Below are 15,982 nucleotides of genomic sequence, written 5' to 3' on the forward strand. Positions count from 1 at the left end.
ATCTGCTCATTAAGTTCTCAACTTCTAGATCTCGCTAAATTACTATTCCTAATAGCTTGTTCGCTCATGTGGTATATATGATGAAGATATTTGGAACGAAGTGTGGAGCAGACACGACTCGATCACTTTCCGACACTATCATACCATGCAACATCTGCTTCCTGCCATACTTCGAAGCTTATACCAACATAATCAAGAAACTTTGTTCAAGCCTGAGTTTTTTAAGCCTCGGGTGGCCAAAAACATGAACGGTACATTTATTGTAGTGAAACCAATCGCTCAATTCCCAGGCAATGATGTTGACCTCAAATACAACGTTGGTACTCGTGGCAACGGTATTGACCAACCTGTGTGGCCAAAAGATCTAACAGTAGAGGTCGTCACCGGGGTCAACTAAACCATTTTTAAAGGAAGAGTCGATGGCATGTCTGAGTATCAATCAATGTTGTTGTTAGCTCTCAATACAAATCATGTATTTCTTCGAGCATCTAAATGCTACGCTTATCAACTGTGGCGGTGCCCACGCTCATGTACCTTACTAGTCCTCTCACCCATTTTGGTTGTTAGTATTTGTCAGAAGTATCAGGACAAATCAGTATTGCTATGTGTATAAATGTAGATATAGAGAACGGCTCGCAACACTCAGCTTAAGTTGCTTTAGGTCGCGGAGTCGCTACCGCAGCTCGCTGTTTAGATTTCTAGGTTGCTTCATAGATTCTTACAGTTTTTACTGAATATTACACTGAGTCTACGTTCATGAATAGCAGAACTTTGTCCTTCTGTTGTGCAATTCGCATTTCTTGCCCCTTTTCCTCATTAAAGTAAAACTGTATTCTCCCATGGAAACTTGATTGCTCATTCCAATGGATAGACCTGTCAGCCTATTCAATCTCATCTTGCCTTTCCATTCTCTATGATGCTCTGGTGGTCCCTTCCTTCGCCAATGCCTGTCTGAAGCTAAGGCAGCCCGCACTCTCGCATCTCTGGTTCTTATACTTCTAGGAAGTATGTTGGCTCAATCTGTTGTCTGATCCCACAAGCTTTGGACAGTGACACCTTGAGCCCACTTCCCACCAGTCTCATCTTTCTGGACAGTAAAGCGGACCGTCTTCTTCTCTCCTGGAACCAAGGTGAAGGCATTATCGTCAAAGTACCCAACAACACCAGCAGGATAGTCTAGCCAAGTGTATAATGAAACGCCTCCTTTGGCTTCCACCGTGAATGTGTTGCTTGACGAATCATGAGAAAGTTCAAGCTTTGGATCCACAAGGGAGAGCTTGTTGGGGAAGACGGTAGTGACCTTTTCACGATGGACAAAGGTGGAAACAGACTCTGAGTTGGGCATGCGACCATGGGCAATCAACGAGAGGACGAGGACCGCGTCTGTCTTATCGGGGATAGACAGTTTTGCGGTGTTCGCCTCATAGACCTTCGTGGTGTTGAGCCCACCCACTGTAAACTGCCGGCTCTGCGGCGTACCAGCATTTCCTGGGATAGGCTTTCCTGTCAAATCCACCCAAGTGAAGTTCACAGTTCCACGTGCAGTTTCCCATAGATCAGATGTCACGTAGACGGACAAATCCCCACTTGTATAGTTCCAGAATGGAGAAACAATAATGGGCTGGTATATATCGCGGGCCACATAATGGAGAACCTTCCAACGACCATCATACTCAATACCCGCCCAAGTTGGTGCCTGCCAGATGTCCTCTAATTGCCAATAGAGAGAGCCAAGCTGGCGTTCAGGCATACCACTTCCTCGGCGGTAGAAAATGATCTCGGATTTGTACATGTCGGCTTGGAACAGCTGGGTAGCATGGCACCAGGCGCTGAATTGCTGAACCGAGTCCTTTTTGTGAGGGATGGGATAGTAGCGCTCGACGGCCATTGTCATCTCACCCATGCCTTTTGACGAGTTTCTGAGGTTGTGAGTGTCGGTAGTCCCAGGGGGATAATGATGGTTGCGAAGAACAACGGTGCTGCTGTTGAAATGGAGGTCTTCAGGATCGATCGCCTGTTGCCAGCTTTGTAGACTGGGCATGCTGTGGTAGCCGAATTCGTTGGCAAATCGTCCCACTGGATAACTGCCAAAATCAAATGCAACACTACTATCATAGTTGTAGTGATCAGTGTCTGAGTAGTAGTGGCCGGCTGTTGTATTGTCGTAGCGTTCGGCCATCGGGACCGGAGCAGACAGATTGACGTAGAGGAAGCCATTATTTGTGCTGCTAGGCATGTAAGGGATCGAGCGTGAGTTCTCATAGACAAGAGGCAAAATCAAGCTGATGAAGAGCTTTTCGTACTCCCCAACATAGAAAGCGTATTTATCAGGCGCAGCTCCCTTGACGATAGGCAGCTCCAAGCTTTCAAGTTCATTTCCACCAGCCCAAAGGGCCAACGATGGGTGGTGATTAAGTCGTCTCACGTTGTACGAGACTTCAGCAGCGACATTTTCGAGGAATTTGTCATCAGATGGGTAGAGAGCATCGCTGAATTGGAATTCGCTCCAAAGCAGGACTCCTTGCTCATCAGCAATATCGTAGATAAAATCAGGGAGATAGGCGCCTGAGGCCCATACACTGGAAAATAAAGGTTAGCATGGATGTATGTCATTGTCAAGAAAAGATAGATATTGTGGGCAAACTTACCGCAACATGTTCTGATTTCCCTCAACAACCGCATTGAATAGTCGTTGCATCTTTTCTTCAGTAACTCGCGGCCAAAACGCATCTGGGGGAATGAAATTCGATCCCTTGGCGTAGAATTCTTGCCCATTGACTTCGAAATGCCAATTTGCACCGGGCGCAATACCCTGAGCAAGCTGATCCTCCGTAATGTTGAGTCGGTTGAGGAATATAGTCCTGAACCCAGTACGCTTGGTAACATCTGCTAAGGAATGGTGCTTGCTATCCTGGACAGAGATCGTCGCATCGTACAGGTTCTGCTTGCCTAGACCAGTCGGCCACCACAAGTTTGGCGCATCAGCATCGATAGTGATGCTTCCCGAGATCGCGCCGCCAGAGACCGAAATACTTTCAAGTGGACCTGATTTTAGAATCTTCCCAGACTCGACATCTTTGATCTCAATGGTCATGGATGGCTTTTTCGGAAGCGATCCGAGGAAGTCAATACTCGCATTCACTACCCATGGCTGGGTTTGATCGGGAGCAACATGATTGATTTGCCCCTTGCGGAAAATATCCAGATCAGTGTTCAAAACGTAAATGCTTTCTTCATTCTCAAATTGTACGAGGTATGCATCTCTCCAAGGACCGGCAGGAGCAAACGCGGGGCCCCAGTCCCATCCAAAATCAGATTGCTCTTTGCGGATGTACCATCGGTTTGGGAATTCGTAGATCTGCTGCGGGCCATATGGCCATTCTAGCAAGTGTCAGAATAAACGATGATAGTTTACGAGGTCGTGAGACGCACATACTTTCAGAGCTTGGGTCACTGGCAATTGCATTCGCGATCTCCGGGGCACTACCGAAGTTCAAGTCCAGAGTCGGGTCTCCCTTGCAGCTTTTAAGAGCTCCAGAGATGTCGAACGTGTACTGGCGAAATTGGTTATCGGTCGTACCGACGATTTGTCCGCAGACCTCAATTGTTGTGAAGGTGTCCAAGCCATTGAAGACAAGCCAGGATGACTTCGCTTTCGTAGACCTAGAGTACGGTCAGTACAGTCCATAGATCAATTTCATGAGATGTCTTACAAATTATGTAGGGGATGACTGGTATATGTCCAATTGTTGTTGCAGATCCAGCGCTGGTTAAAGTCGTTCAGACCGTGGTACCTGTGAGACTGTGGGTTAGTTTGGACACTTGGCAGTCGAAGTATGAACTGACGGATCATCTACCACTAGTTAGTCACTGTGTCTTTGGCGCAAGGCAATAGAGGAACTTACCGATGGCCTTTCCAGCAAAAAGATCCAGATGCACCTGCGAGGGGAGTTTACCGGGAACCGAGATATTCAAGGCTTTGCTGCTGACCGTCCAGCCATCACCAGCCAGGTCGACAACCTTTTGAGCCAGCGCAGGATGAAGAGTCGCTGGCAGTGCAGCCAATGCCAGATGTTTGTGTAAATGCATTGCTTCGTCCTACACTGGAATTCTCCCTTGAGCTGAACACGGCCGGTATCTCGATCGGGGCTGGGGCAATCCACTCGATTTATGCTGCGAGATCCTCGGCCTCAGCGTCGGCAAAATACCAGCAATTCACCCAATGGAAAAAGGACGATCCAGGCAACCTAATGTAGAACGGATAATTCAGTCAACCTGGTGGAGAACGGAAATTTGGCGACCCGTGTTGTGGTAATCAATCGTGATGCCAGGCCTGCGGTCGTGACATATTGTTTGCCTGCACTTGAAGTACAAGCTCAACCTCGCCAAGGCATCGGTGGGACCTCCCGCGCGGGGAAGAAAGCAACGGTAGCAACGCTGAGTTGCGGAGAGGGGGAAGATCTCCACGGAGTCTTGAAATCGCGAGTCGCTGATTAGGATGCAGCAGCAGAAAAAAGAGCAACGATCTGCGTTGCTTGACTGCGGAGACTCGGAGAGAGGGGTAAAGGGTAGGGTGGTATACAAGGGAAGGAACAATTGTACTTGGATGGCAGAACAGACGCGGCAGACGCGGTGAGTCGGGTATTAGCATGAAGAAGAGTTATCAATCTTGAGTAACCAAGAGAAAATACCAGAAATCTAGACCAGTTTCCTCTTGTTGACAGGAATGGATCCCTTGATTCTAGCGCACTGGCCATCTCAAGCCCCGACGAGGCGTTTATGGACGGAACATATCGAGGCAATCAATGGACTCTATTTCTATTTCTAAATACCATGGATATATCCACGCTCAATATTCTCTCACGCTGCCAAGTTCTTGTACATGAGCTTGGTATCATCATGGGAAAAGCCAAGCTTTGTGGTCAGATATCCCTCGGCGCCACTGCCGTATGTGGAGCGGAAGGTCTGAAGGAAGGCCGCCATGGCTTGTGCCCGAACACCACTCAGCTCTAACATGCCGATCGCTTCGGGGCTCAGGTGGTCGGTGCCTTCATCAAGAGCCAAAGCCTGCGTCAGATTCTCTCGCACATTTTCCAATCCCGCCCGCGTGAGAATATAATCCTTGATGATTTCGTCTTCGGGCCGACCCATGAGGAGGAGAATAAGTGCCGCCAGAACGCCCGTGCGGTCTTTGCCGGCTATAAAGATTAAAAGCACTTTGATCAGTGATTGCCTAGAACATGCGACCGTGTGGCTACTCGGAGGTCATGAAACGAACGTACCGGAACAATGGAACACAAACGGATCATCAGGTTGATCCCTGATATGTTGAAACACTTGGGTGAACGCCGGTACAGATGCCTCGAGTATACCCGTGTACATCTTGACAAACCCACTGCTACCTTTGTCCTCCCCAGCAAAGTCGCGCAGATTCAGCGAGGCTGGCCTGGTGCCGTAGGGCATCCAGATCGTGTCAACTCCTTCAATATGTGGAGGCGGAGCCTTGGCTCTCTCGCCTTCATTACGTAGGTCGAAAATCGTTGTTATGCCTAGGTCGGCAGCGATCATCACCTTTCCTTCTTCTGTAATGTCCGACAAGTTCGCAGACCGGTAGACATAGCCAGGACGTATGTTGTTCTCATAGCTTAAGTCTCGAAAATTCGAGACTCCAGAGATAGTAATGAATGGAGGCAAAGAGATGATCTTAGAAACTGTCGACCCTGGGATTGGTGTTTTGATGTCGGTGTTTAGCACATCGTGGAGGTTATCGGACTTTATCATGGCAGCGTGATGTCAAGACAGTGCTGGGAATATGGTTGAATGGATGGAGATAGAAGGGAAATTGTCTTAAGAAATACCTACATTTAAAGTCCGATACCCTTCTAAAAACCTCTCGAATATTCAGGTTTACAACGGCTATGTCATAGTACCCATCGGGCCATTGTAAAGACAGGGAAAAGCTCCTGTGAAAGTGGAGTCCCATCACCGTTCAAAGCAAAAAAGGTACCAATTACAATGGTCAGGCACCGCGGGAAACGATGTCATCGCCTCGGTGTAAAGTGGGTCTGGATCTCTATCCTAGTCAGAGACTACATGTACCCTTATCGTAACGTCCTGCCCGGGGCTCAACCCGAGGCTATCTCTGGAGTCCGCTTAGGTAGCTCGCCATTGTTGACCAGGAGGTTCTTGTGGCAAAGGCAGAGGAGGCAGACAACGTGCAGGGTGTCATATGGGCCCATATTCTTTTCTCCCATGTTTGATCGCTCAAAAAGAGACGTAACTTCCTTCGTCAGTCCGCAGGCATACCACATAGTAAAACAATTAGTACTTCCAGTCACATTCATGACCTTGACAGGAAGGGCTAGTCGCTAGCTACTTGACCGCGTATGGAGAAATCCCTTCTTCCAGGTCAACTCCTGAGCCTCCTTCCCATCGATGGTAGGAACATCCAGTTGCTTCTCACTAGCGACCCGTTCAAACTTGTCGTTCAGTCCAAACTTATAGTACTAGAGGATGACATGATGGGTAGCCTCATAGTCCGGGTGATAACAGAGAGCGTGAAGAGTTTTAGGTTATCATGGCTAAAGACACCTCCTAGGTGCTGGCTGGCGCCCTCTATCTGCTCTAAGTCACCATGGGTGTATTTGATATGGGCGTTGGAAGGGGCCTTCTTATAGATTTGTGGTATTTTGAATAGGGCGCTTCATCGCTCACCCAAGAATTCTGATGAATTATCAATCAAAGCTGTGGCAGAGCCCTTATCAAGACCCTCGTAACTCTTCGCCTCAACGCCCGATCTGTGCTAAATTTCCATCCAGTCTCGCTCCATCAGCCGGTGGTAATAGTCGCCGTGGGTCAAACATTTTATGAGTGTGCTTTATACAATAATTCTTCATTATCTAGAGAGGTTTTACGTTGCCTGCTAAGATTGCTGGCTTTTTTCTTTTTCTTTTTTTCGTCTTTTTCCCTTTTTAGATTTTAATTCACTCTTTTGATTCATCTGTACTTTCATTATTTCAATCATCTTCTTCATGCTCTTTCTATTACGTCTCCTGTAATGCAACGAAAATACACACATATTTCCACTAGTACGTGATGAGTGTCACCTCAGAAAGTCACCAATCTAGGACGCCATACGCTCAGGGCGACGTTGCAGTTCCTTGACCATATCTACCCCGACTTGGGTGGCCTCATCCAGACTCTCCTCTCGTAAACCCAGCAGTTTGTTATGTGCCTTGGCCGAGCAATCACTCGCGTCATCCGGGTAAAATGCCCGCGCATAGAGCAGCTTAGCAAAGCCAGTCATGTTACCAGTTTTAACGAGCGCCAGACCATCTTCATATCGCTTCGTGGTAGCCTCATGAGTAACCGTCCAGTCAATATCACTAGTGCCTGTAACGCGCTTGACGCTTTCGAATATCTCATTTTGGTTGACAACAAAGCTCTTGACATACACAGCGTTGTTGAGCCACGCCGACACCGTAAGACTCTCGTCGTTTTCGTCGTCTGGGAGCTCCTTCAGGCTGAGCACCTTGGTGACAGCACGACCAACCTGCGACAAGGTCGATACCGAGTTCTTGGTGTTGCCGTCGTCATAGATGGTTAGGGATCGCTTGTCAAAGTCAAACCCGAAGCGCGCTTCACCGCCAGCAAGGCTATAGTCATACCAGAACCCACAGCAAACGGTGATCCACTGCATCCCTAGTCTGTTAATCTCGTCCCGGTAGGCTTGGGCCACGGGCCCCAGCATAATCTCCTCTCCGAGTTTGACCTGTTCAATGTCGCCAGCGTAACTATTCGGCATGATGTAAGGAACACCAGCCTTGGCAGCTGCCTGGACAAGCTTGCTGTGGGTATCGCGCGGTGCAGTGGGAGACAATGTGATGATAAAGAATTGTTGGCCTTTGAGGGCAGTCACAATGGTGGCCTCGTCATCATAGTCAATTGGGGCGACAAGGACGCCCTCAGGGAGTGTGTTGCTACTATCTTTGCGAGAAAGGGCCGTGACTTTGTGTTTTCCAGTTTTGAGTAGAGCAGCGACGAAGTGGGATCCAACGGTGCCTCCGGCCTGATGGTGTTTCTTAGTTGTTGTTCATGTCGTGCTGTTAGAAGGATATACTTACACCGACAATGGCGACTCGCTCAATAGCGTTCGTGAAGCCAGCGGGCTGGCTCTTGGCGTATTCGGGCATTTTGACTCTTCTTGGATTGGAATTGATTCCTGATTGAAGTGTATGGATTGTAATGGTCACTTAATTGGAAGTGGTGACTGAGTAGGTAGGTTGTTATGGCTATTTCTGCTTAGAGACTGAGAATTCTTGTCCAGTTATATATTTCCCTTCCAGCACCTATGAGGTTGAAACCTCTCTAGGATCATACTTCTAAGTCATTCTCGGCCTCTCAGCCTTGTCAAACGTGACGGAAACGGGAAATCCAGAATAGCTAACTCCGGGCCGGTCGAATATCGGGGTTAGTTTGGCTAGACTTTCGGACGGAGATACCGTGTTCCTGGTGATTATCCCGCACCTCTCGGCCGCAGCAGCCGCAGGCTTGAACTGTTGACCAACGAACATAACGCGGGGGGCCTGACTGGGTAACTCCGCAATAGCCGCACCGCACCGACCGCAGGAACAATAGAGCGGTGTTAAGACAACATAGCCTTGCAGTGTCAAGATAATGACGCTGAAATCCATTTCTCTTATGACTCATACTGGAGCTCATCCTAAAACTTGTGGAGCACCAATAAAATGGCTCTAATAATTATACTGTATAAACCATGACAGCTCGTCCAACCCAAGACACAAACCGCTATTTTACTACAGTTGCATATCGGGGCCGATAATCGATAAGTATGGCTCGATCAAAAACTGATCCCAGTCCATACCCCAGCCAATTTCCGGCAAAGTGTCATTAACCTCAGGTCCCGGCTGCTCCTGGGAGGTTTCGTATTCCACCTCGACAGATTCCAGCTGAGAAAGCTCTTTTCGCTTCTTTGCTATGCTAAGGCTGAGAAGATACCTCGCTATTGACAATGCCTGACGGGTCAGTCCTGTGTCCGCAGCCGTGACAAGATTTTCCAACCCCTTGAAGGCAGTAGGGATATGAGCGGAAGATGCTGATGTGTTGATGGCCAACAAGACACAGATATACTGGAAAACGCTGCCTATGACGTTCCATAATAAACGGCCATCTTTGGCTAGCTGCGCAGCCGCCTGCACTGCATTATTACCGCTATCGATCACGAGTTGGATTACCTCATCCGTTATCCCTTCCTTGAGCTGATAAATGCGTCGATAGAAACAAAATGCTAGGTCGGCCTTGGTCGCTACTAGAAAGGGATGGGTGAAATGGAGTTTACTCAATGCCTTGAGACGCTCAAATAGCTCCTCCCTCGGAGTTGAAGGCTGAAATTCCAGCTGGAACGGCGAGTTCGGCGACGGGATGATCTGGACTATTTGCACAAATTGGTCGGCAACGGACCCCGGTGTTGGGAGGATAGCCTGACAAGTTACGGCCCCAAATCTTACAGCCGAACGATCATACTCATATGAAAGCATCTGATGCCCGGCCCATGAGATCCAGAAAATCCGCCTCAGCCGATCTGCGTCATGCCCTAGGACACCAGCGCCGGCGACAGACGCCATCCTTTTGATATTCCCTTCCTCATGGAGTCCGACCATTTCGCAAAGGTGCATGAGAGTACACGACGCGATCCAGGCATTACTGGGGCGGGTCGTGGCACGTAGATAAAAGAGCCGCATACCCCACGCGATGATGTGGTCAATGCTCAGCATACGCGTAGAGACTGGATCCTCGAGAATAGCTTTCGCGTATTGCACCAGCTCAGTCTCCCGTGGGTATCTGATTGAAGACAGGAACGACCCGAAAGCAGCGACGCCGGCAGCTATAGCGCCGAAGGCCACTGTGGTACTACCGGACCCATGAAAATATTCACGGCACCGCTGAGCATAGATTCTCGGGTCCATGATGTCACCTATAGGGCCCATTGCAGAGAAGTATGCATTCGAGTAGAAGGCGAGGTCGTCCTTCGAGATGAGATCCCCGAGGAAGCCATAGTTGTTGGAAATCTCCTCGGGGCGGATCCCAAAATTGTAAGCAAACGATTTGATCCTGGGAGGGCTATCAGAGCCGAGAGCCACCCCCAGGATGTGCGGGAAGGCCATGGCTGCCGATGCTCCGGTGTATCTGGACTTTTGTTCATCGAAGATGCCAGTGCCCACGGTAGGACTCTTTGTCAACGGACTGTCGGCCCCATGGGGAGTCTTCGTTGCACGAGGTTGGCTGTCCGGGCAACACGATTGGGCAATGAACTCATTTGTCATATTTCTCTTGCTGTTGGGGACGACGCGTTTGGCTGAAGTTGGAGCATGCCCGCTTTCACCAGGCACCGGTGCAGTGCTGATGGCGTCGTGGTCGCCGTACCTGCAGGTATATTCGTAGGTGGTGCATGTGCCACAGGGATACTCCGAGTCACATTTTCGTTTACGCTGGTGGCAAGGTATGCAGGCCTTCTTTGTACGCTTGCGCTTTCTGATTGTCGTCGACATGACTCTGTATTTACCCTGTCATCATCATCTCACAGCACCGTCTAGGCTCGGGTGTGGCTGGGTTCAAAAGGCCACTAAACTCAAAAAGGGAATACATTTAGGACCCACCCGGATTACCCGATTTGTGTACTTCGTTCGAGAACTTTGGTATTGTTATTTGTCTGATTCTGTCATTTTATATAGGGATATTCATAAGCCCGATTCCATCCAATCCGTTTCTAGATGTTCAATAAATTGAATAATTTGAGGAGGGTAATTCGTATCAGCTCTACCAATTACTCTCGCCTTTCAACGAAGAAAAACATACGTTCTCCGAGAAAGCAGTAAATCTATTAGAGGGTATACTCCCTAGGGGAATTACTGTGTTATAAGTAAATAAAGAGATTATTGACTAGGTGGGGAGTGAATTGTATAGCTATATCTCCTTATGGGCCATGGGAAGGTTGTAAGCCGACGATAACCCATAGAACGCTTTTGTGAAAACCTTCCCCGGCATTGATATACCCCAATCACCTTAATTTGGTCCGTAACAAGTGCCGAGCGCTCCGGAATCAAATTTCCTTATTTTAAATACGCAAAGGATTAATCTCTTTTGGCTGTAGAAAAGGCTGCAGAGTATCCTTGTCAGGATTCTTAAGCTTCCCAGACATCCTGCCACAAAGCATCTGTTGACCATATAGGAGAACTGGTCCGGGAGAAAGCTAACAGCCCCAACAATCAGAAATAGAAGACCACCTTGGAAAGAATAAAGCCGCTTACTGTAGTAAACTTATGGTCTAGCAATCTGGCGGCACAAACTTGAGTTCGTCTACTTTGAATAATACGTCTGTGAGAAAGAAAGCTAGTCTACAGAGGGAAGAGGGTCAATTTTGCAAGCGATCAGCATCATCTTTTTTTCATTTTCACTCAAGGTAGAATAGATCATGAATTGCTATCGGCAGTGAATGAGATCATGTCTTCTATCCTTGAATGAGGATCTTTTTTGAATCGAGGCCAAGCTTACTCGTTGGTCTTTGGCCGCTTACCAGACTTGGAGGACTGCAAGTTCGTCTTCGCTTTGCGATTGCGTGTATCCTTGCTTTGAACTCACTGCGACTTTTTGAATTATGGAAGGCGCTGGGGCTGCGGAATGGGGGCATCCGACGTAGTGCGTGCCAGCTGTGAGACTCGATTAGACACTGCCTGGCCGTTAACAACCTGTATTCCGAGCGTATTCTTGTTAAGAAGTTCCACGAAATACGGGTGGTCATCAGCCACACCGAGTAGGTCACGGATATGATCCTCGCAGATCTCCGAGAGTTTGTTTTCCCGAGACCGAGTGTCATCATCATCTCCGGAATTCCCCTTGACGGCCATACGTCGATCGAGCTCTTCGCTAAGATAGTCCGGGTATTGGGCGGCGAGTTTGGGGATCATCTTGGAGATGTTGTTTCCGGCGATGTAGCGATTGATCGTATGTTCCTGAAATAGGCGATATGCTCTTTGCGGGAGAGTCTGCCTGATTCGGTGAATCCGGCCAATGGCATGAGTCTCCAAATTGAGATTCGGTGCCTGTTCAATCAGGATCACGATGTGGCAGCACCTATGGAGATCCAAACCTGTACCTCCGCAATTGTAGGTCGTGTTCAGGACCTGGCAGTCTGAATCTGGGTTTGTGAATTCGCCGACTGCTGCCGCTCGCTCCTCTGGGGAGCTTGCGGTGGTTATAAGCACTGATCGGATCCCAATGCGGCGGAGCACCATCTCCACTAACCAGCAGACAAGAGGCCAGTGTGATAGTAGCAAAAATCGAGGCTTCGGAGCTTCTGACTCACTGGGCTCCCTGAATGCACCTTCCATGTCCATAATTCGCAGTAACTGTACGAGGCGTGGACTCTGCGCAATGAGGTATTTCACCTGTTGGAATGCATCTAGAGGTCGCGGATTCGAAAAGCTAGGGCATGTGACACCCCAGAACAACGTAAATCCATGATTTGGTGCACTGATAAACCGCGTAATTGCGTCGCTGAGAGTATTATGGCTGCCGACAATGCGGAGAAAGTCATCTAGGAGGGGGTTGAACCCTAACAGGCAGAGTCGTTGGAAGATTTCGAAATACTCGCGGTCAACCATGACCTCTCCTGTTTGAATAACTTCCCTGTCAGATTCACTCTCGGAACTGCTGTCAGATTCACTGTTCGGACTACTATCAGATTTGCCGTCAGAACCGGTATCGGAATCCTCGTCGCTGTTACTTTCGCTTGTGGTCTCGATGGAAATAGGGCTCTCGGGCTCACCCTCCTTTTCGCCACGGGGAGAATGATTTTCTAGCAACCCCACCAGGGCTCTGTAATGCTTGTCATGGTAGTCCTGTTCAGAGGGAGAGTACCGGAGTTCGTTCGTCATAACCCTGATGGGTGGAATCTGGGCGCCCATAACAATATCCTGGCCATTAACCCCATCAATCCTATCCCCCAAAGATCGTATCATGGTAGATGCTCGGAGAAGGAACGGGAAAATAGCTTGACCCAGAGCTGGGCTGATTTGTCCACCCGGGGCCAACCGAGCTAGCATAGCAGGATTCAGCAATGCATAAGGGATAGAGTCAAAATCTTCAGGAAGGACCTTAACCTTTGACCATGCCGTATACAGGTCACGGAGGTTGTCACATGTAACACCTTCAGGGCGTGGAAGGGAAGGTACGTCATCTTCCTTATCCTCCTTGAGTCCTCCAGCCAGAAGGCTGAGATAACCAAAGAAATCCTCAATTGTGTTCCACATAGGCGTTGTTGTCAGACCAATCAAGGAGTTTCGCGCAAGCTGCGCAATGCTTTGGTGCTGTGGCGTCCGAATGCATTTCACGTTTTGACACTCGTCGAGGATGACATGTTCCCAGTGGTACCTGTGGCATGCACTATCGGAATCCTTCCAAATGTTCAACCTTCCACGTAGATCTCCGGGTATCGGCAATCCATTGTTGTGAGCTTCCTGGTTGTCATTGTTGGCCAGCCCAGCTAGCAGCTGAGCTATTTCTAGCTCACGTGCTGCTTGGGAAATGGTAGAGGTACGATAAGGCTCATTCTCAGAACGTTGGTTTCCAGCCATGTTATCATTGTCTAAGACCTCTTCCATCTCCCCGGGATCGTCGCTGCGAGTTTTCTTCGAGGACTATACAGAAAATCGTAATTAGTAATTCGCCGCCAAGTGAGGGGAATAAGACGCTGAATTATTTCAACCGTTCATAAAACATCAAAAAGGCAATGCGCCGGAGAGATATATGTAATTTAACGCGTGGGGCTCATGAAGAATATACCAGTCGGGTTGTCCGGAGATGCATTGTGTCATAGGTCGTGACTACCAGGGTGTATGCCGTTCGAGGATCCGAAGGATCAAGGTCATCCAGCTTCTTCAGAAGATCCGCTGTCGATTTGACTGTTCTTTGTTTTCGATTGGAATCCTGAAGGTGCTCAGGATCGCCCATAAATATCAAAACATTGAATTTGGATCCGAAGTACCGCTCGATCTGATCCACCCACTGTGGGATGTCGCTAGAGGGCACAACGATCAAGCTGGCGCGGAAGGTAGGGCTCCAGTCATATTCCATCTTCCTTTGAATCAAAAAGTAGATCACGCACAAGGAAGTCAGAGTCTTCCCCATGCCGCACGCATCGGATAAGATACCTCCTTGCAAGGGGCTCCCCAATTGTCCCATCAACCAGGCGATCGCAGAAGGTTGCCATGGCCGAAGAATCGTGGTCCTTCCAGTACCAGGCCGAATATTCTCTGGGCTCAAAATAGGAACCCCGTGAATCACCGGAATCCCAGCGTAGCCGCAGGCGTCCTCAAGAGGGGATGATGGGGCAGAGACTTTTTCTAGTCTCATCTTGTGAGCACTTTCAACCCACTCGGAGGTGGGCCACTGCCCTCGAACGCCCTGTTTCATCCTGAATCACTAGATGGCCGGTAATCTAGATTAGTGATAGCTCTCTCACGTTTTATCCGTAGCCAAGGAATGCCAAGTTGAGAAAGGAAGGCTTACGGAATCACGGTGCTATGGGGATGGTACGATATGGGTGGGAATGGTTGGCTTGGAGACCTGAGGTTGAAATCATCAAGGTTAGCCTTAGGTCTGCCCAGGTATGGGGGAATCCAAAGCCTGGCCAGATGACGAAAGATGAGGGCCACGAAGACTTACCCTATCAGGCGAGGGAACGATAGGGTCAGATCAAGGCGCGCCTTACGTGAGTTTGGAACCAACTGGGGATGTCTGAAGCGATAGAAAAAAGGTTGGATAAGGGAAAAGAGAGGTTGGAGAAAGGTAAGAAATCAAGAGGAGAAGAAACAGGGAAACATCGTGGGAGCAGTATTTGTGTATGTCCTCAGAGATTGGGCTCAACAAAAGCCTGAAGATGAAATACACCGCCACAATCGTATGATTACACTACAAGAGATCATAGAATCAGCTCAGCGAGCGGTGCTGTATCGAAATCTCTCTTTCGGGTTAAGTCCTTAGGTGGGCTAGGACACATCACCGCAACGCAATTACATATAGCATAGACATCAAAATAGACCAGCAGCCGATCAGTTTGCACATTTATTAGTTGTGAATACACCTTTTATAATCACAGGGCTGAGATCGTCAGTCTTCCACACAGAAGTTCCTTCCTCCTCTTGTTCGTATTGTTGGCTGGAGTCTCCACTTATGGAATTTGTGCAGTTCTCTGTTCATCCGACCAATTCCCTCTTCTCAGTTATATCTATCTGAGAGAGCTAACCATGCAGGTGATGTATTGGTAGTTTCCCAGTCACTATACCCATCTTCTCTTTCCTCAGACAACAAAAGGCAGACTCCCACTAACCCTGGCCCCACCGATACCGACGGATCGACTTCGGACGACGATCACGATGCCGACCACAAGGATGAGTCGGACGGAGAAGAAGTTTATGCTATGGAGGTCGTTCATTCAGAGGTGAAAGTACGTTTGGATCTTGCGCGCCAACCTATCACCATCATCTACGATACGGGCTGTGGAATGGCCCTGGTCGACCACAATATTGTCGCGCAGGAAATTCGCGACGTTGAAATCAAAAAATTACCCAAAGGAATCGCCCCACGATGACATGCAGCATCACAATACCTCATCATTAACTGCTACGTGGATGTCTTCACGAACGGCAAACCAGTGACAGCGATTTCCAGCGCTAGATGCACGTTGTGGACAAACTCGCACCCGGACTCCTTCTTGATATGGGATATATAAAATGGACTACGTCTCCTCCACCTCCATAAAGTACCGTAGCTCGATCCACGACAGCTAGAAATGCCCGTGCCTCGAGCGACTCACCTGGCACAGAAGAACACCCTGGTACCATGATAGGCTCAGGACATCACCCCGTGTCAATATACACGCAAAAGGGGAAAGAATAAACGTTAC

At 48.8% G+C, this 15,982-nt stretch overlaps 7 protein-coding genes across 7 annotated transcripts; 1 reads left to right on the forward strand and 6 right to left on the reverse strand.

Annotated features, from left to right (window-relative positions):
- Positions 1-1,015: 1,015 nt before the first annotated feature.
- Positions 1,016-4,089, reverse strand: N7496_003095 (uncharacterized protein; the record flags this gene model as incomplete). Its single annotated transcript, XM_056696026.1, has 5 exons — positions 1,016-2,579; positions 2,649-3,381; positions 3,437-3,663; positions 3,714-3,821; positions 3,872-4,089. The coding sequence occupies 5 exons, from the start codon at positions 4,087-4,089 to the stop codon at positions 1,016-1,018; spliced, it is 2,850 nt and encodes a 949-aa protein (XP_056558238.1).
- Positions 4,090-4,860: 771 nt separating this feature from the next.
- N7496_003096 (tyrosine-protein phosphatase) lies at positions 4,861-5,781 on the reverse strand (the record flags this gene model as incomplete). Its single annotated transcript, XM_056696027.1, has 2 exons — positions 4,861-5,198; positions 5,283-5,781. 2 exons carry the CDS (start codon positions 5,779-5,781, stop codon positions 4,861-4,863), a joined length of 837 nt encoding a protein of 278 aa, XP_056558239.1.
- Positions 5,782-7,123: 1,342 nt separating this feature from the next.
- N7496_003097 (aromatic alcohol reductase) lies at positions 7,124-8,192 on the reverse strand (the record flags this gene model as incomplete). Its single annotated transcript, XM_056696028.1, has 2 exons — positions 7,124-8,068; positions 8,124-8,192. 2 exons carry the CDS (start codon positions 8,190-8,192, stop codon positions 7,124-7,126), a joined length of 1,014 nt encoding a protein of 337 aa, XP_056558240.1.
- A 624-nt stretch (positions 8,193-8,816) lies between these two features.
- On the reverse strand, positions 8,817-10,568 carry N7496_003098 (uncharacterized protein; the record flags this gene model as incomplete). The annotated part of the gene is made up of 1 exon (XM_056696029.1): positions 8,817-10,568. One exon carries the CDS (start codon positions 10,566-10,568, stop codon positions 8,817-8,819), a length of 1,752 nt encoding a protein of 583 aa, XP_056558241.1.
- Positions 10,569-11,672: 1,104 nt separating this feature from the next.
- Positions 11,673-13,652, reverse strand: N7496_003099 (C-terminal helicase domain-containing protein; the record flags this gene model as incomplete). Its single annotated transcript, XM_056696030.1, has 1 exon — positions 11,673-13,652. One exon carries the CDS (start codon positions 13,650-13,652, stop codon positions 11,673-11,675), a length of 1,980 nt encoding a protein of 659 aa, XP_056558242.1.
- A 193-nt stretch (positions 13,653-13,845) lies between these two features.
- Positions 13,846-14,490, reverse strand: N7496_003100 (uncharacterized protein; the record flags this gene model as incomplete). The annotated part of the gene is made up of 1 exon (XM_056696031.1): positions 13,846-14,490. The coding sequence occupies one exon, from the start codon at positions 14,488-14,490 to the stop codon at positions 13,846-13,848; it is 645 nt and encodes a 214-aa protein (XP_056558243.1).
- An 833-nt stretch (positions 14,491-15,323) lies between these two features.
- On the forward strand, positions 15,324-15,667 carry N7496_003101 (uncharacterized protein; the record flags this gene model as incomplete). The annotated part of the gene is made up of 2 exons (XM_056696032.1): positions 15,324-15,340; positions 15,391-15,667. The coding sequence occupies 2 exons, from the start codon at positions 15,324-15,326 to the stop codon at positions 15,665-15,667; spliced, it is 294 nt and encodes a 97-aa protein (XP_056558244.1).
- Between the last annotated feature and the right edge of the window lie 315 nt (positions 15,668-15,982).

Source organism: Penicillium cataractarum, assembly GCF_028827025.1.
Source record: "Penicillium cataractarum strain IBT 29864 chromosome Unknown utg000002l, whole genome shotgun sequence".
NCBI classification, from domain to species: domain Eukaryota; kingdom Fungi; phylum Ascomycota; class Eurotiomycetes; order Eurotiales; family Aspergillaceae; genus Penicillium; species Penicillium cataractarum.